The sequence below is a fragment of the Macaca thibetana genome, chromosome 8 (assembly GCF_024542745.1).
Source record: "Macaca thibetana thibetana isolate TM-01 chromosome 8, ASM2454274v1, whole genome shotgun sequence".
In the NCBI taxonomy this organism is placed as follows: Eukaryota; Metazoa; Chordata; class Mammalia; order Primates; family Cercopithecidae; genus Macaca; species Macaca thibetana.
Window position 1 is genome coordinate 4,424,232 of NC_065585.1, and position 19,955 is coordinate 4,444,186.

The window sequence follows — 19,955 nt, forward strand, 5'->3', positions numbered from 1 at the left end:
TTTGGAGATGAAGTCTCACTCCGTCGCCCAGGCTGGAGTGCAGTGGCGTAATCTTGGCTCACTGCAACCTCTGCCTCCGGGTTTCGAGCGATTCTCCTGCCTCAGCCCTCCGAGTAGCTGGGATTGCAGGTGTGCGCCACCACACTCAGCTAATTTTTTGTATTTTTAGTAGAGACGGTGTTTCACAGTGTTGGCCGGGCTGGTCTCAAACTCCTGACCTCAGGTGATCTCCCTGCCTTGGCCTCCCAAAGTGCTGGGATTACAGGTGTGACCCACTGTGTCTAGCCCCAGCACCTCTTCTCTCCATTCTTCCAATGGTGCTGTATGCTATTCTCGTTCCTGTAGGGCCTACACTTTATCTACAACTATGACTTTCCTATAATTTCAATTTTAAGAAAGCCCTCTCTGACCACCACCTCCAATTTTTCTAGCTTGTTCCTTGATCCCATCCCCATTCTGCTGTCTACATCACACTTTTGTATCTTCTCTGGTTTCTTAACAAGCCTAAAACCGCTGATTGATAATTGTATCCTTCCCTGGCATACGTCTTCATCATCTCTGCCCTACTGTTTTGTTTGTTTTTAACTCACTTGGCAGAAACACTGCCAATAAAGCCAGCTTGTTCTGTCCCATGTCTGCTGTAGCACAACTGAACCTTAAAGTGAATAGCACAATTAGATCTACTACTTTTTTTTTTTTTTGGAGACAGAACCTCTCTCTGTCACCCAGGCTGGAGTGCAGTGGTACGATCTACGATCTTGGCTTACTGCAATCTCTGCTTCCTGGGTTCAAGCAATTCTTGTGCCTTAGCCTCCTGAGTAGCTAAAACTACAGACACTTGGTTAATTTTTGTATTTTTGGTAGAGACAGTATTTCTCCATGTTAGCTGGTGTCAAACTCCTGGCCTCAAGTGGTCTGTGTGCCTCAACCTCCCAAAGTGCTGGGATTACAGGCATGAGCCACCAGGCCCAGCCCAATTAAGTCTAACTTGTTATCAGTCTACCTTCTATCACTTGTTACCTGGTCAGGAATTTTCCCTGCTCTACTACTGTTAGATTTTTTCCCTATGTGCAGCAAGCCAATCATTGTGGCAACAGGTTTTGCCAAAGGGAAAAGATCTTATTCCCAAGGCTGCAATGCCATGTGAGAGATGAGAGAACAGATGTCAAATATGCCTCCCCAAAGATGAAGTTTTAGGGATATTTATGGGATAAAGGAGCAGGGCAGTTGAAGGCATGGGAAAAAGTGAGTGGGTATAAGGAAAAGTGAGTTAATAAGTGATCTGCACACACATAGGCTTCCTGACTCTTCATAGAAGGCATGTTCAGAAAATGGTAGCATTACCATGATCTGAGGGAAGAGTTTGCAGCTCTGATGTCATATGGTCATCTCTCCTGCATTGGCATAAGCCCGTTTGAAGGATCAGTGGCCTCAAGCTGCTTGAGCTGGGCAAGAGCTGCCCTCTGCTTTCTGAAAAACAACTTAAAGCACCCATTACTGCAGTGACCTACAGGAAGCTAGTGGGAGTTTAGTTATGGATTGTCTGGCTATTTGACTTGCTAGTGCGAGTTTCTAAATCTTAAGTGACTAAAAGCAACTGATATTACTTGGATATTTATTCCTGCCCAAATCTCATGTTGAAATGTAATCTCCAGTTTTGGAGGTGGAGCCTGGTGGATGGTGCTTGAAACATGAGGCAGATCCCTTATGAATGGCTTGGGCCATTCCTTTGGTGATGCGTGATCTCTGGTTCTGAGTTCACATTAGAACTGGTCCTTTAAAGTATGTGGCTCTTCCCCACCCCACCCCTTGCTCTTGCTTTTGCTGTGTGATGTGCCTGCTCCCTCTTCACCTTCTGCCATGATTGTAAGCTTCCTGAGGCCTCCCCAGAAACCGAAAAGATGTCAGCACCATGCTTTACATAAAGCTGGCAGAACTGTGAGCCGATGAAAACCTTTTTTCTTTATAAATTACCCAGTCTCCAGTATTTCTTCATAGCAATACAATAACGGCCTCATACAGCAAACAAGGCAGGTTAAGTTTGGCAGGCTTAATCAGGTTAGCTCTGGTTTCATTTGCACATCACCCACTCTGATTTCCCCACCTTAGTAGCCCCCTTCTGACATCACTGGTCCCCTTATGATAGAAGAACTCTTTATGTGAGTTATTGTGATTCAGTGTTGCTCCTTATTGAAATTGCCGTGCTTTTGCTTCCAGAATACCATATTCTTCCTGCCTCACTCCTTGTTATTCAACACTTCACGCCTGAGGATCCCAGGACTCAGTTCTTCTGACACTTTGTGTCAGCCACAGTCACCCCTTTGGGGATCTCATTGTGTTTCATGACTTAATTATGCTGGTGACTCTCAGATTGTTATCTTAGTTTTTCAGACTTCTTTCTTGAACTCCAGACCCCTGTGGCCACTACGTTCTCACCAGTGTGGAATCTGGTGTCTCATAAGCATTTCAGAGTTAATATACTCGAAATGAACTGATATTCACACCAAGCCTGCTTCTCTCCCCTTCTCCACTCACTAAATGGCACTACTTTCCTTCTGGCCGATCAGATCATCCTTGGGGTTATTCTTGATGCTATTCTCTGTTTTCTTCTCCCGTATCCAATCTATTGACAAATCCAAATTGTTCCTGGAAATAAACTCTGTACTTGTATTAATTTTGCATAAGCTTTTTCCTTTAAGGTTTACACTGGGAATATATTTAGAAGACCGAGTCATAGATTGAAGTTGCCCTGTATATGTACTCTGATTAGTGGCAATTACAAGTGGATTTATAAAGGAAAAAAGAACAGACAGTTCTTAAATTGTTTACCAAGAATTTGCATTAAAATAATATAAGTATTGGCCAGGTGTGGTGGCTTACACCTGTATTGCCAGCTCTTTGGGAGGCTGAGGCAGGCAGATCGCCTGAGGTCGGAGGTTCCAGACCAGCCTGGCCAACATGGTGAAACCTGTCTCTATTAAAAATACAAAAATTAGCCGGGTGTGGTGGCGAATGCCTGTAATCCCAGGTACTCAGGAGACTTAGGCACAAGATTTGCTTGAACCTGGAAGGCGGAGGTTCAAGGTTCAAGGTTCAAGATTTGCTTGAACCTGGAAGCCAAGATCACGCCACTGCACTCCAGCCTGGATGGACACAGCAAGGCTCTCAATGATAATAATAATAAACTATTGATTGTCCATTGTTCTTTATATCACAGATTCCAGGAACATGAAGATAATGTTTTAGTGGTTTAGGTGCAGTGGGGAAGATGCCCTTAAAAACAGTAATTTCCTTTATAGGTGTAAATTTCTTTGACAGAGGATTTCAAAACAGGCAGCTAAATGTCAGAAAGTTGTATTTTGGAGACTGATTTATTTTGATAGGTGTTCTTTTCAACTTAGCTTGTTTTTAATTAGATTACTGACTTCAAGTTGGAGCCCTTTAATGAATTGGGCAAATAAAGCATTTGCAGTTTTCAGGGCCTAATATTTAAATATTTGAAAAGCAGGCATAACTGGAAGGCCCAGCGTAAAAATCAAGGGCCTAGTATGGTGACTCACACCTATAATCCCAGCACTTTGGGAGGCTGAGGCAGTCAGATTCCTTAAGCCCAGGAGTTAGAGACTAGCATGGGCAACATAGCAAAACCTTGTCTTAAAAAAAAATCAAGGACCCCCCCCCTTTTTTTTTTCTAATGGTCTTTTTTTTTTTTTTTTTTTTTTACTTTTTTATTTATTATTATTATTATACTTTAAGTTCTAGGGTACATGTGCATAACGTGCAGGTTTGTTACATATGTATATTTGTGCCCTGTTTTAAGGCAGGGTCTTGCTCTGTTGTCCATACTGGAGCGCAGTGGCATGATCTTGGCTCACTGCAACCTCCATATCCCGGGGTCAAACATACCTCACACCTCACCCTCCCAAGTAGCTGCGAACTACAAGCACACACCACCACACTTGACTAGCTTTTGTATTGTTTGTAAAGACAGTATTTTGCCGTGTTTCCCAGGCTGGTCTCCAACTCCAGAGCTCAGGTGATCTGCCCACCTCTGCCTCCCCAAGTGCTGGGATTACAGGCATGAGCCACCATGCCTGGTTCCCACTTTTACATTGAATCCTGGTTCCCCCAAAAGAGGGAAATACCATGGTGTTTACTGAGAGGGGTTCCTATCCAGACCCCAAGAGAGGGTTCTTGGATCTGGCTCAAGAAAGAATTTGAGGCAAATCCATAGGATAAAATGAAAGCAAGTTTATTAAGAAAGCAAAGGAATAAAAGAATGGCTACTCCGTAAGCAGAGCAGCAGTGTGGGCTGCTGGACTAAGGATACTTATAGTTACTTCTTGATTATATGCTAAACATGGGGTGGATTATTCATGAGTTTTCTGGGAAAGAGGTGGGCAATTCCCAACACTGAGGGTTCCTTCCCTTTTTAGACCATACAGAGTAACTTCCTGACCTTGCCATGGCATTTGTAAACTGTCATGGCACTGGTAGGAGTGTCTTTAGCATGCTAATGCATTATAATTAGCATATTGTAAGCAGTGAGGATGACCAGAGGTCACTTTTGTCACCATCTTGGTTTTGGTGGGTTTTGGCCAGCATCTTTACCACAAGCTGTTTTATCAGCAAGGTCTTTATTATGACTTGTATCTTCTATCAACCTCCTGTCTTATCCTGTGACTTAGAATTCCTGACCTCCTGAGAACGCAGCCCGGTAGGTCTCAGTCTTATTTTACCAAGCCCCTATTCAAGATGGAGTTGCTCTGGTTCAGATGCCTCTGACATTAGGACCAGGCTACATAATGTTCCACAGTGTTCCATGCTGCAGAGACATTCCTGCGATGCTAATGGGTGACCCAACACCAATCAGCCCATTCTGCCATCTGCCATAGGAGTCTTACCCCTTGGTGGTGAGTGTTTCCTTAGCCTCCAAGTGTTCAAATTTTGCTTTTCTTATCTAAATGTGTAGAGAAATAAGTAGCCCTCTGCAGTTATAACCATTCACTGTGACCACTGTTAGCCACTCCAAAACTGCCGCTTTTGCTGGTGACTTGCCAATTGATCACATGTTGCCACACATACAAAGGTCAAGTTCTCCCTCACAGTATGGAGTAATCCCTGTACCCCAAAAGCCAAAGAGAACAAGTAACTCAGTACAAAAAAGAACAGAGAATGAGAAGAGTGACATCGTCTGTCATTTTTCAAAGGCTTCCTGAGAGCCTTCTAAAAGGGAATAGGTAGGATTGCAGTAAGCTAGTTTAGACTGAGGTAAATATGAACCAGCGTAATCACATAGAAAGTTGGACTGGTAGGCCGGGCGCAGTGGCTCAAGCCTGTAATCCCAGCACTTTGGGAGGCCGAGGCGGGTGGATCACGAGGTCAGGAGATCGAGACTATCCTGGCTAACATGATGAAACCCCCGTCTCTACTAAAAATACAAAAAACTAGCTGGTCGTGGTGGCGGGCACCTGTAGTCCCAGCTACTTGAGAGGCTGAGGCGGGAGAATGGCGTGAACCCGGGAGGCGGAACTTGCAGTGAGCCGAGATCACGCCACTGCACTCCAGCCTGGGAGACAGAGCGAGACTCCGTCTCAAAAAAAAAAAAAAAAAAAAAAAAAAAGTTGGACTGGTGAGAAAGGAAAAGTTGCTCAGAGCACCCTGAGGTATGTGAGGTCTGCAAAATTTATCAGGCCCAGAGAGGCAGGAGTGCAGGACTTCAGTCATGCCCTCCTCACCCCTATCCTGCACCCAGGCCCGGAGCAATTGTTGAAAAGCATTTTTTTCTTGACTAGCGGCCTTACCCATTATCTTCACATTCCTGGAATTTGCGAAACAATGTAGGAACTCTCTCTTTTCCTTTAAAGGGAAATATTAATATTCTGAATGACTCCTGACATCATTCAGAATAAAAGCCAGTGCCCTTACCATGAGCTAAGAGGTCTTAGACGCTCTGATACCTCACTGAGTGTGTCTCAGTGCCACCTCCCCCTTCCCACTCCCAACTCTTCATCCGCCTCACCTGACTTCCCTGCTGCTCCTCAGCATGTGCTCACACTGACCTCTGCAGAGCCAAGGCCTGTGTGTCTGCTGCACTGGCCTCCCCTGATGTGTGCATGGTCCTTTCCCTCTCCTCCTGAAGTCTTTGCAGATGACTTCCTCCGTAATCACCATATTTAAAATGATAGCCCCACCTGAAAATACTCCTTCTTCTGCTGGTTTTTCACTAGCACTTACATGTTGACATCCCATATAATTTACTTATTTTATCTTCCTTCTCCCTTACTAGGACGTAAGTTTAGGTGTCTGTTTTGTTCACTCCTCTAGCTCCAGCACCTACATGGTATGCCTAGTTTATGGCAGGTATTCAATAATTAAAGGGATTATCTTGAATACAATAAAAGTCCTAATCCTTTTTGTTTTTGTTTTTATGATGTGTGGTAATATTCTTGGTATTACTCAAAAAGAGTTGTACTTTTTTAGAAAATTCACTTTTTCAGTTAGTATAAAGAATATTCAGTCCAGTTTAGAAATGAACAGTAGGAAAATAAGAAGAGCCAACACTTGTGGAGTGATTACTCTGTTCTAGGTGCCCAGAGAATCCCATGGAATCCTTTCCCAACCTCCTTACTGGAGGTAGCTTCCGTTATGACCCCATTCTACAAATGAGAGAACCAAGGAACAGAAGTTGAGCAATGTATCCAAGGTCAGAATGAGTAATTGAGCCAGTATTTGAATCCAAACTGTCTGGCTCCAGAGCTAGTATTCCATGTATCTTTTATTTTTCTGTAACTTTACCCTTGAGAATGGTTGTAAGAATAGTAATGTGATGTCTCTTATGTTCTTTCCTCCAGTTCACTATGTTTATGTTTTGGCTCACTTGCTTTATCACTCTATAGGTTTTTTTGTTGTTGTTAGTTTTTTTCCTTGAATCATGTGAAAGCAAGTTACAGACATGGTGCCCCTTATAAACATTTCAGTGTGTGTTTAAGACCAAAGATGTCATCTTATATGATCAGAGTATAATTATCAAAATCAGGAAATTTAATACTGAAGAGATGCTCTTATCCACAGTCCAAATTATTTCATCCCAATAATGTCCCGTATCGCTATTGCTTCCTGATCTTTCCCTTTCCCAGCCTCTAGTCCAAAATCCCATCCCGCATCAAACAGTGTATCCAGTTGTCAGGCCCATTTTGGCGAGACAAGGTCTCCCTCTGTTGCCAGGCTGGAGTTCAGAGGCTCTGCTTCTGTGGTCCAGGCTCTACCTCCTAGCTCCAGCAATCCTGCCAACTCAGCCTCCTCAATAGCTGGGGCCACAGGTGCACAACACCACACCTGGCTAATTTTTGAATTTTTTTGTAGAGACAGGGTCTTGCTATGTTACACAGGCTGGCAGGCCCATCTTCTTAACTGAGAGACCAGTTTATACTTTACTCTAGGGCCATCATATACAAACTCCAGAAATTTAGTGTGTGTAAATGTAGCTTTTCAAATCAAGCAATAAGATGAAATTGTCAGTAAATGTTAATGGGATCAGCCGGGTGCAGTGGCTCATGCCTGTAATCACAATACTTTGGGAGGCCAAGGTGGGCAGATCACCTGAGGTCAGGAGTTTGAATCCAGCCCGGCCAACATGGTGAAACTCCAACTCTACTAAAAAAAAAAAAAAAAAAAATTAGCTGGGCGTGGTGGCAGGTGCCTGTAATCCCAGCTACTCGGGAGGCTGAGGCAGGAGAATCCCTTGAACCCGGAGGCAGAGGTTGTAGTGAGCTGAGATTGTGCCATTCCACTCCAGCTTGGGGGACAAGAGTGAGACTTCTTCTCAAAAACAAACAAACAAACAAAAAATGTTAATAGGATCAAAGCATGCCGTTTGAAAAATATTACTGAAGCGTACATTTCTGTTCTCATTTCTGTTCCTAATATGTTGACAATGTCAATAAGATTGTTACCATCTTGGTGGGGCAAACAGTCCTGACCCTTATTCTTGGGTCCATACTTCTGATCTTTCTTTATGATACCCTGTGAGTATGCAGTTAAATGTTGATGTTACCTGTGTCTGTCATATGTTAATGACTGCTGCGTCTTAAAGGGCTACATTCCTGTGTCCCTGGCTTTGACTTCACTTTCACACTTGTCCACTATTGCTATTACCATACTGCAATTGCTGCTTGTTTTCTCATTTTGCTATATGCTTCTGGAGAGCTGAGATGTGTCTTATTGATCCAGCTTTTTGACTCTAAAATGAGCTTTGAGTACGTGAATGAGTGAGCAAATGAATCAATATTGCTAGTAGAGGTTTTGCAATTTATGTTTTCAAAGATCCTCATCACCGGTTTTTATGTTAAGGTAATTTATGTAAAGTATATAACTCAAGAGCTGTGAGTGTCTTTGATAATAATTTGGGGAAAGTTGTTCATAAAACTGTTTCACAAATGAAGAACTGCTATTTTTCTGCTATTTTTTTTCTTTATGGTTGAATGTATTCACAAGAGTCTTGAATTATTTATTGATCTTTGTTTTTTCCTTTAAATGTTGTCATTTGGAAAAATATCTGAATGTTCAATTGGCTGGCTCTACAGAGCTGGGAGAGTCTTAAGTCTTGTTTCTGTATCAAGTGCTAATCTACAGGAAATTAAATTTTAAAATATTAGTATGTTTTTTAAAACTCAATCATAGTAGGAAATAAGGCATGCCAATGGTCAAAATAAAAGCATTGCAATTTTGTATCTGTTTTTATAGATAAGCCTTTAAATGTAACAAAAGTTGTCTTTTGTATTGAAATAATTTGTTTCTATTTTTCTCTTTCCCCTCTTGCCTCTTTATAAAGGAGTCAGTCACTGCCAACATAAAGTTAAGAAAGCTAGGCGCTTTCTCCCTTTGGTCTTCTGTTCCCATGATCCTCCTTCTACGGGTACTGCACTCATATTTGCACAGGCTCTCCTATTAACCAGAGCACTCCAGAGAAACTAACTCTAACTTGATGCTTATAGATTATCCTGAACAGATCGTAGCTTTATCGAATATTAGTGTATGTGCTGTTCATTGTTCAGAAGCAATAACGGGGTTGGGGTGGGGGCAAGGTTTTATGTCTGACCATCTTTGGGTTACTCTCGTGAAGAGAAGATTTTTTGTTTGCCTGTTTGCTGGTTTTTAAATGCATGACAGGGCAAGAAGTTGTTTCTCAGTTTCATTTGTGCTGTTTGAGTGTTTTCCACAGAGGTCAGCAGGATCACACTTTTTGCATTATGGATTTCCTAATAGAGCATGCAACTGAATGAAGGAGAGTGGTCATAGTGACTCCCTAGTTGTCTGCTTTTCATGCTTTGGGGACAGATACTTAGGGCTGCTGCATAGTAGAGACAGCGATACCATTTGGAGCATTTTCTAGAAAAGCAAAGATTGTTTACAGTAATTTCTCCAAACTATTCAAAACAAAATTTCTTCCGTGCAAACTTAAATGGTAACCTTTGTTGTCAGCAGAGCTTCAAGTACCGCACTCCCCACAGTTTATAGTAGTGGGCTTGGCCTGTGTCTACCTTGTATTTTTTTTTTTTTTTTTTTTTTTTTTTTTTGAGGCGGAGTCTGGCACTTCTTGCCCATACTGGAGTGCAGTGGCCCGATCTCGGCTCACTGCAAGCTCCGCCTCCTGGGTTCACGCCATTCTCCTGCCTCAGCCTCCCGAGTAGCTGGGACTACAGGCGCCCGCCACCTCGCCCGGCTAGTTTTTTTTGTATTTTTTAGTAGAGACGGGGTTTCACCGTGTTAGCCAGGATGGTCTCGATCTCCTGACCTCGTGATCCGCCCGTCTCGGCCTCCCAAAGTGCTGGGATTACAGGCTTGAGCCACTGCGCCCGGCCTACCTTGTAATATTTAAATCCCACTGGCTCATTGGAATGGGCTTGCTAAGGGGTTATTCCCTTCTTATAACTAAACATACAGATTAATAACTAGCTTATTTGCATTTTTATCTGAGGGGACACAAGTTCCCTTTGAGGAAGGTAGAAACCATTTTTAAAATTTAATTGTAAGAGGCAGTCAAATTAACTTTGCTTAGTGTGGCAGAATCCAGTTTACACTCTAATACTTTAGCTGTGTAACTTCGTGTAATACATTGACAGCTTTAAACTTGGCATTATGCCCTCAGATTCAAGTAAACATACTACCACTACAATCCTTCTTTATCTTTTGAATTAAACCCTGGGGGGTAATTTTTTTTATTTTTCTTACACTTTGGTTTACTTGTCATTTTAATAGTGTTTTCCCCTCTCTTCCCTCTTCTCCTTCCTATGTCTCCCTCCCTCTGTTCCCTACTTCCCTTTCTTTGCATGCCACCTGGATCTGCAGATGAAATTAGTGGGGACGGTAATATTTATTTTCACATTTGTGTTATTGCGATGATAATTATTTATGGAAATAAATATAGTTTAGTATTTAATGAAAGGCAAAATGTGCTTTTGATCGAACAGAACCAAGTACAAAATGGTATGCAAAAATGATATTTTAAAAATTGCTTAGGGCTTTGGCATGGAAAGGATAACTATCAATTTCTTAATCACATTTTAGTGGTAAATTTGAGTTGTATGTATTCCTAGTAAATTTTCTAGATTTCATTATTAAAACTTTTCTGAGAGTTCTTAAAAAATGTCAAAAGCAAAATTAGTAACACTTGAAAGCCATAAATGGTAGAGGCCCATACACTCTGTTTCACAAGTATAGTATCTACATGATAATTCTTAGTTTGAGAATGAGATAGTAGAAAGGAAAGAATGAAAAATGATTTTAAAGACTCACAGAAACTAACAGAATTAGGGAAATAACAGCAATAATGATAACTGGTTTTTCAAACGGTTGATAGCACTTAAGGTAGAAATTTAAAAGTTTAAAATCACATACTATGTCTTACGTTTCCCATCTACTTGATATACTGCTTGCATGAAACTAAACTCCTTTATACTAAAAGAGTAAGATTTTATAAAGTAAAATTAAGAAGGAATTGTGGCCGGGTGTGGTGGCTCATGCCTGTAATCCCAGCACTTTGGGAGGCCGAGGTGGGCAGATCACCTGAGGTCAGGAGTTCGAGACCAGCCTGACCAACATGGTGAAACCCCGTCTCTGCTACAAACACAAAAAATTAGCCGGGCGTGGTGGGAAGTGCCTGTAGTCCCAGCTACTCAGGAGACTGAGGCAGGAGAATGGCGTGAACCCAGGAGGTGGAGCTTGCAGTGAGCCAAGATCGTGCCACTGCACCCCAGCCTGGGCGACAGAGCAAGACTCTGTCTCAAAAAAAAAAAAAAGAAGAAAAAGAAAGAAAAGAAGGAATTGTGTTTTTTTCCTCCTGATTAAATGAAAGAATGCTTTTACTGATGATTTCACCTATGTTCATTTTTGTAATAGGATAGAGATATTGATAACTTGAGTATAACGAGCTAAGCAATTTCAGTAAAAGGTCTTAAAAGTGCATGTTCTTTACAGGATTTGAAGTCAGAGATTTGAGCTTCATTTTTAGACTGATTCTGTGATAATAAATTAGCAGCTGCAATTCATCAAGAGCTTTCTGCACATGACACTTTACTGACTTGATTTCTCATTCTCACAGCAGTCATTCAGAATATCACTGGGTATTGTCCTCACTGTTTTGCAGGTGAGGAAAGTGATAATCAAAGGATTAAGAGGGACTCTAAGGCTGCTAGAGGCAAGTGGTCAGGTCTTAGGCTCCAGCCTTGCCCTTTTTCCACTGCCCCATCCAGTCAGCAACTGACTAGCTAAGGGATTACGAGCAAATTGCTTTATCTCTTGGGTGGTCTTCATCTGGGAAAGGTCTCAAGTGGTTGTTGTGAGGATTACTCTGTAAGCATCAAATTTTAGATAAATGTCTGCAAACATTTTCGTGTATTTTCCCCACCTATGAATTTCTCAATACTATGAATTAGCCAGGGCAAGTGTATTTAACCCATTTTACAGGTGAATAAGCTGAGCTGTAAGGCTAGTCACTTATTCTTGGTCAGTAAGGCCCATGGACCAAATGTGGCCCAACTGTTTTTGTATGCTACAGTTTTTTGCCTGTGAAATAGGGATGGTGATCATAGTACAACCTCAAAGAATTTTGCTGAGGTTTAAATGACAATATATGTAATTATTTACAACAGAATCTAGTATATGGTAAGCTCCCAATAATATGATTAGTAGTCAATGTCATTATTAAATATAGAATGCAGATCTAGCTTCATTTGTGCCCAGGCCTTTGAACCTGTTTCCTTTTTTCTTCTTATTTTCCTTATTTTTTGAATTAAACTTTGGGGGGTAATTTTTCTACTTTCCTTAAACTATGTTACACTAACATGTGGAGGGCCCAGAAGTTTCAGGCTGGACTCCAATTTTTTAGGGCCCTTGAGTATGTAAAAATACCTATTATATCAATGTAATACTATCTCACAATCCTAAAAGCCAGGAAAGAAAAGCAAAATACAACCACATCAATGTCAAGAATTCTTGGGAAGGCTGGGTGAAGTGCTCCTGCCTATATTCTCAGCATTCTGGGATTACACTTGAACCCAGGAGTTCGAGACCAGCATGGGCAACATGACAAACCCCATCTCTACAAAACATATAAAAAATTAGCAGGCATGGTGGTGCATGCCTGTAGTCCCAGCTATTTGGGAGGATCACTTGAGCCCAGGAGGTGAAGGCTGCAGTGAGTCAAGACTGCACCACTGTACTCCACCCTAGGCGACAGAGCAAGACCCTGTCTTCAAAAACAACAAAAAAAGAATTCTTAGAAATATACACAAGGTATTACAATTTGAAAACTCATATATAGAAGGTTATAAACTTTTGCAGATCATGTACCTGCAACATTGCTGATTTTACTCCATGAATTCTCTATTCACATTACCTCATAGTACACACACCTGCACCCCAAATATAAGTAATTCCCAGACAGCTTTGATACATCCACAAAGATTTTATATACAATTCATACAACTAAAAAAAAAAAAAAAAAAAAAAAACGAAATTTACAGATTTTCTGTTGTGATTGTATGAATTAACTGAAATATATGCAACATGATATTTTCAACAATGTGTGCTCGCCTGATACATATTAGCCTATTTATTTTTACTCCTTCACAATTATTTTAGAGGTTGGTATCTCTACTGAGGATTTTATAAAATGAGACAGTCCCTGAAGGACTGCTGTCAAACCAAAAAGACTGGCTGAGAGTATCAGCACATGGGAATCCTAGATCCTCAACTGCCAGGTCCTTTTCAGAGAGCCTTCAGAAGCAGCAAAACAAGAAGAAGAGCTACTGTTGCTTGATGATCTGTTATGTGCAGGGCACATCTCCACTTTCTGTTGTGTCTCCTGTAATCCTCATAACAACCCTACAAGGTGGATGATGCTATTTTACCCACGAGGGCACAGCTGAAGTATTGCCAGGTGAAGTGACTTTCCAAAGCGCAAGCATTTTTCCCCAAATGGGCTTGTGTATTTTGTCACATGTTTTGCAGCTCTGCCATTCACTTCTGTGCTGCCTCACACAGATTAAATCCTTTGCCTCAGTTTCCTAGAGGTACAGTGTTCCTTTACTGATTGCTGCACTGCATTCATTCTTTTGGTTTAGCATGTGTTTCTTGAGAGACCTTCTCTGTGCTAGGCACTGCTTTAGCTGCTGAGGACAGTGTTGAGCAAGATACATGAAGGTTCCACTCTGGTGTCTGTTCCATTCTGGAGAGGTGGGCATACAGTTCACAGGAAACAAAATTATATCAGTTTGTTTTAGGTAATGAGGAAAATGAGCCAGGGAACATGATTAAGAACAATGAGATGGGGGCAAATTAGTTTGAGGAGAGATCTCTGAATAGGTGGCTAAACCCAGAATTGGCTCTAGGCCAACATAAGCTTTGGTGCATGGTAAAGCCCTCAGTTGGAGGTCACTGCCACTGGTGTTAGCAGCAGCTTTATACCCTTCTTCATTAAGGCGTTTTACAACCTGTCACCTGAGAGACTTGGGTTTCTGAACAGGCTTTTAATGAACCTTTTCAGCCATATGAAGCTGTGGTACTTGTGGTGACAAGTGCAAAACATTTGCTTAGTAACGCCATGAGCTACGTGCAGAGTTGTAGAGACTCTTCAGCAGTTTGGGTTACAGGGCAGCCTTGGGAAGGGAAGCAGAGGTGCAGAGTTTGAGTGGCTCTTTCTCCCAAAATCCTGCTGCAGCAGAGCCAACTCATGTGCTTTACTTCTAAAAGCACATGCTTTATATGAAAGGAAGCAGTGAGGGTGCCAGGGCTGTTGTGTAGAAAGGCAGCTTTAGTTTCATTCATTTTCTGAGGAGAGCATCACAAAATTGAGCATGTTAAACTGTGGAATCAAAAGAGAAATGATTGTGAATGGCCATTTGTGTGGCTTCTGTTGCCTTAGCTGTTAGAGTAGATTCCTCCCTCGCTTAGTCCTTTTTGTTGCAAGTATGTTAGCAGCTTCCTTCCATCCCCAAATTTTCTTTCACAGGGTCTTTTGATAAGCCATCTTACACAGAAGCAGAGCTATAGGCCTACAGATGCCAATTTACTGTTCTTAGTGTTTGCTGAAAACAGCTTAAGAGGGAGAAATACAGAAATAAAAGAATGTATGATTTGGAGTCTGTTAAAACTTTGAGTTTTCTTATAAATGTAAAAGAATAATATAGATTGTCTGCCTGTCATATAGGACTTAGGAATAGTTTACAAATAATAACTGTCTTAAAGAGAATTGATTTATTGGTGTTATATTCTGCTTCCCCAACTTTTTTTTTGCTGTAATCACTTTTAATGATGATTATATAATAAGAAGTGAATTCTTCCACTTGTAGATTTGATCTCAGTCATTACCATAGATGTGGAATGATTGATTCCCAGTGACTGTAAACCATATATATTCTCTATTTTCTTTGAATTCTTTTTTTTTTTTTTTTTTTTTTGAGACGGAGTCTTGCTCTGCCGTTCAGGCTGGAGTGCAGTGGCCGGATCTCAGCTCACTGCAAGCTCCGCCTCCCGGGTTCACGCCATTCTCCTGCCTCAGCCTCCCTAGTAGCTGGGACTATAGGCGCCCGCCACCACGCCCGGCTAGTTTTTTGTGTGTGTTTTTTTTAGTAGAGATGGGGTTTCACCGTGTTAGTCAGGATGGTCTCGATCTCCTGACCTCGTGATCCGCCCGTCTCGGCCTCCCAAAGTGCTGGGATTACAGGCTTGAGCCACCGCGCCCGGCCTATTTTCTTTGAATTCTATACCTTTAATATCTGAATGCAGTAATAAGGCAGCACAGAAGAAAGAACTTATAGCTTTTAGTTTCTCTGGTGTTAAACAAGGATGCTAGGTCAAAATATCAAAATAGAGCTCCTTGGAAATGATGCATCACAAAATACTGTCCCTGCTTTACTGACTCACAAGAATGGCCCAGCAGTTAAAATCCTTATACATGGAGCAGCTAAAGATTTTCCTTTTTCCAGAAAAAGAAAAAAGACAAGGCTGAAGTGATTTTTCAGTATAGTTGTTACCCACATGAATGACTGTTTTCTTCAGATGGGTATTTTGAAATTTCCCATTAATACAGTGGTGGACTTTTAAGTTGTTGTATTACCCAAAAAGAGTAGATAGATACCTTGGAACTTCTTGACATGATCTCAGAAAACTTCATTTTAATATGCTGCTTATTCTCCTTTTTTTCTTTTTAGATCTACCCTTTTGACATTAATGCCTAAAATATCTGAGTTTGAAAGTTAGGAAACAAATTCCTGTTGCATTTCTCAACCCTGAGCAAATGGAATGAATTAGCACAGTTAATCTCAAAAATTAGGCTGCCATTTATTTTCTAAAGGTTCCATTCAGATTATGCTGTCAAGTCTAATTGTTAATAAAATCAGATACTGTGTTTTGGAGATACCGGTCTTACTTGGAGAAAGCCCAGTAGACAACTGTAGTTTTAAACATGTATTTGGTGTAGTTGAGGAAGAGCTTTGCGGTTGGTAGCTTGGTTAATTTGAAGCATATACATAGTTGTTTCATGTCTTTCTTTTTTTTACAAGGGCTTTCTGTGTTAGCCCTGTTTGCTCTCCGATAAACAAGTCTGTGTATTATAACGTATTGGACAATGATGTCACTTTTATTTCCATAAATGACTCATGTGTGAGCAAAATTTGAGTAATAAGTGTTTTAAGAATATTTCAGCATGGTGGAGGATTTAAGCAGATCACTTTGCCTGTTTTAATTATATGAAATACCAGGAGGTCAGTTGTTTATCCTCTTTCAACATATTTGTTTCTTTTCCTGCAGAAACAGATGATTATGCTGAGATTATAGATGAAGAAGATACTTACACCATGCCCTCAAGTAAGTAAACTTCTGATTTTGTTCTTGCTCAGACTTGACAGGTACCTCCTTGCATTTAAAAGTTACTGATACTTACTCTCTTTTTAGAGCCATTTTTAATACTTCTTGGGTGCTGAACAGAAATATTCTTTTCAACCTTTACCATTCTATGTTACTTACATATGCCCACTCAAAGGTCAGAAGCCTAAAACTCAAATGTCTGTAATAATTTTTAGTTACAGGATTTTTGTAATCTTGTTTTCTGACTCTATCGTAATAGAAGCTTTATTGATTAGGGTATTTTCTGTCTGTAGAAAATTAGTATTATTGGTTAAGTATATATGTGAATGTGTGTATGTATACACACACAATATATATACACACACATATATGTATAATACACATACATACACACACGTATACCCATACATTTACACACATATATTCAAAGATTTGCAGTTTCCCCCTTGAAATTGTTTATTCTTTGTTGCCATTGACTAACCAATACAAATAGCTTCTAACCATCGTCAGTCTGTACACCTCAGGGATGGGAAGTGTGGGGAGAGAAACAGAACTCTTAAAGGACCTTCATACAGCTTGGAAATGTCAAGATTCTGCTTCTCTCTGTGATATGCAACTTGTTGATTAAGGAAAGTCTTGAAGCCCCAGGTCTCATGTTGGAGTATGTAGTCTCCAGATCTTGAATTAGATAAGCTCTTGAAATTTCATTTGCATAAAAAAATTATTTTTTAATTTTCTTTTCTTTCTTTTTTTTTTTTAATGTTCCACACAGTACTGGCTTGAGTTTAAAAAAAAAAATTAAACCTGCCTTTTAAAGAGTCTTCAGAAGTCTTAGTAGTTAATTCAAAATCTGAATGTCCTGATTTTAGTAGAGCTATATATATTTGTAAAATAAATGTTATAGGTGCCTTATTCTGTTGTATAAATATTCTTGTAAATATTCTTATTTGAGTGTTCTGTATACATTGAAGAAGCATTATCAGAATGAAGAGAAACAACCCAGTGTTGCCTTTCAAGTATGCATTGTGCCCTGTGGACCCATGTCCCCTTTCAAGAGCTTCTTGAGAGTTATTCGAAAGAGGCCAGAGCTGAAACTTGTGTGTACATTTTGATTGCCAGTATCAGTTTGAAAAATTGTTTAAACTTAGGTTTAACTTTTTGGCATGGTGACTCACATCTGTAATCTCAGCACTTTGGGAGACAGAGGCAGGAGAAGTATTTGAGTCTAAGAGTACGTTACCAGCCTGGATAACATAACAAGATACTGTCTCTACCAAAAACAAAATAAATTAGGCGGACGTGGTAGCACGTGCTTGTTGTTTCAGCTACTCGGGAGGCTGAGGTGTGAGGATTGCTTGAGCCTGTGAGGTCGAGGCTGCAGTGAGCCCTGATTGCACCACTGCACTTGGCCTGGGCAACAGAGTGAGACCCTGTCTCAGAAAAAAAAAAAAGAAAGAAAAAAAAATATCAAAGCACTTGTTTACTTTTTTGATTAGCCATATAGTCACTTGTACATTCCTGCAGGTACTCCAGTTTTTATTTTTATATTTATTATTTATACTTGAGCAGTAAATGTCCAACATGGATTTCATCCATACCCCACAAAAATAAGTTATAGGAACTTTAAAGCATTGTTTAACTAACATTGAGTTAACTTGAAGATACTTAGTTTTTACTTGTATTTAGTTCTTTTAAATTCATATTTGTGCTTAAAATATTTTAAAAATTATTATTGAAATATTCTCTTCAAGTTTGTGTTGTTAACCTAATTGCTATTAGTTATTTCTAAGCAAGGTCTTCAATTTTTTTCTCTCTTAATTGCAATACAGAAAGCTATGGAATAGATGAAGGTAACAGGATTCCTTTAAATTAACTGCATTTGCTTGCAATTGCAACCTATGGAGTGATATGGGATGTTTCAGTTTTTGGTTAACTTATTTTTAAACTATTTGTCATTGGTTTACTCATACTGTTAAATCAATGGAACTACTAGCTAAAGTGATTTTAAAGAGGGAAATAACTATCTAAATTTTGGGTTGAATGTTCTGTATTTATAATTTGATAAACCAGGGAGAACATGTAAAAATATTTGGCTCTTGGTGTATTTCATTGGTGATTACACTGCTGGAACATATATGCGATAACCTATAGAGATGAGTTTCTTACCTGAAATAAATCAAAATACAAAGTAGCTAAATGGGTTATAATTGAATCTGTTACATTCCTAATGGGCATTTTCTTTCCATGTGCCTCAAAAACCTACTGAATAATCTATTTGGTATAAATTACAATAACAATACATTAATTTGAGGCACATTGTCTCAAAAGTATAAAGTATTTATGATTTATAATGTTGATATGTCCTACCTTGATTTTGAGTCATCTAATTTTGAATTCGTTTTGAGAAACTACCTCTTTAAACTCTTTTAGCTCCATGAGTAATATAGAGCTAGGATTATCATGAAGTGGAAAACTCTTAAACTTTCAAAACATAAAGTTTACTTATGACATAATTTTATGTTGCTTCCATATTTACAAACTGTAGTTATTTGTAAAATAATTACTTTAAATAACTGTGCTTTTATAGCCTTCATATATTAATACCTAAACTAATAGTTCTTAATAATTAAGCATATAATTTAATAGTTGGAGCAATTATTTAGAAAACTATCAAATAGATATAAAATAAATCAGAAATTTAAAAACTCCTAGGAACTACATGAAAAATATCTACCTTTAGTAGAACTCATTGTTTCAGTAGTTTCTAATACCATAACTAATTACGTGAATTCCTGTGAAAATATCGTTTAAGAGAATTCCACTCTGTTTAAAGCATTTTCATAGATTGATGTGCCACAGATGAAACTTTTACTATGGATGATCAAGAAATATGTCAAGTGTTAGTTCTACGTTTGGAATATTTTACTTAAGTATTAATATGTGAATTATGTTTTACAGCCAGGGATTATGAGATTCAAAGAGAAAGAATAGAACTTGGACGATGTATTGGAGAAGGCCAATTTGGAGATGTACATCAAGGCGTTTATATGAGTCCAGTAAGTCTTTTAAGACTACCAAACAACTAGATTAATTTTGACTATTTAAGTTTAAATTGCTTTTGTTTGTCTTTATGAGTCCTTAGTTCTTCTAGGTATTAATATTTACAGGTGTCTTTTATAAAGCTCTTCATAAATGTCAACTTATACTTGGCATAGTCAGAAACCAAAAAGTGGCAACAATAGCTCTTACAAGGCTGGGCTTTTTATTCATTTTACTCTTTCAGCCTTTGTCATCGGTAATAGTTTTTGTAGGTGACTGTTCTTTGGATGGAATTAGCAAATCAGACGAGAGTCAGAAACAGTCAGTATACCTAGTTTACCCGCATTTTTGAGAAAGGAACGTTGATTTGCCCCAGTTTACCCTCCAAAAGAGATCAATAAATTTTAAAAAAGATTGCTTTAGGCTGGGCGCGGTGGTTCATGCCTGTAATCCCAGCACTTTGGGAGGCTGAGGCGGGCGGATCACGAGGTCAGGAGATCGAGACCATCCTGGCAAACACAGTGAAACCCAGTCTCCACTGAAAATAG

At 39.7% G+C, this 19,955-nt stretch overlaps 1 protein-coding gene across 25 annotated transcripts in view; it reads left to right on the plus strand.

Moving 5' to 3' along the window:
• PTK2 (protein tyrosine kinase 2) overlaps nucleotides 1-19,955 on the plus strand; it is a 356,647-nt gene that overhangs the window by 225,995 nt on the left and 110,697 nt on the right. For 11 of the 25 annotated variants that reach the window (XM_050801647.1, XM_050801656.1, XM_050801642.1 and 8 more), the window contains 5 exons: nucleotides 8,834-8,917; nucleotides 10,351-10,368; nucleotides 16,312-16,368; nucleotides 18,198-18,218; nucleotides 19,327-19,424. In XM_050801647.1, the coding sequence (XP_050657604.1) occupies nucleotides 8,834-8,917; nucleotides 10,351-10,368; nucleotides 16,312-16,368; nucleotides 18,198-18,218; nucleotides 19,327-19,424 (278 nt within the window). The remainder of the gene's footprint in view (nucleotides 1-8,833; nucleotides 8,918-10,350; nucleotides 10,369-16,311; nucleotides 16,369-18,197; nucleotides 18,219-19,326; nucleotides 19,425-19,955) is intronic. The other 14 variants (XM_050801659.1, XM_050801660.1, XM_050801653.1 and 11 more) reach the window with 5 other exon arrangements.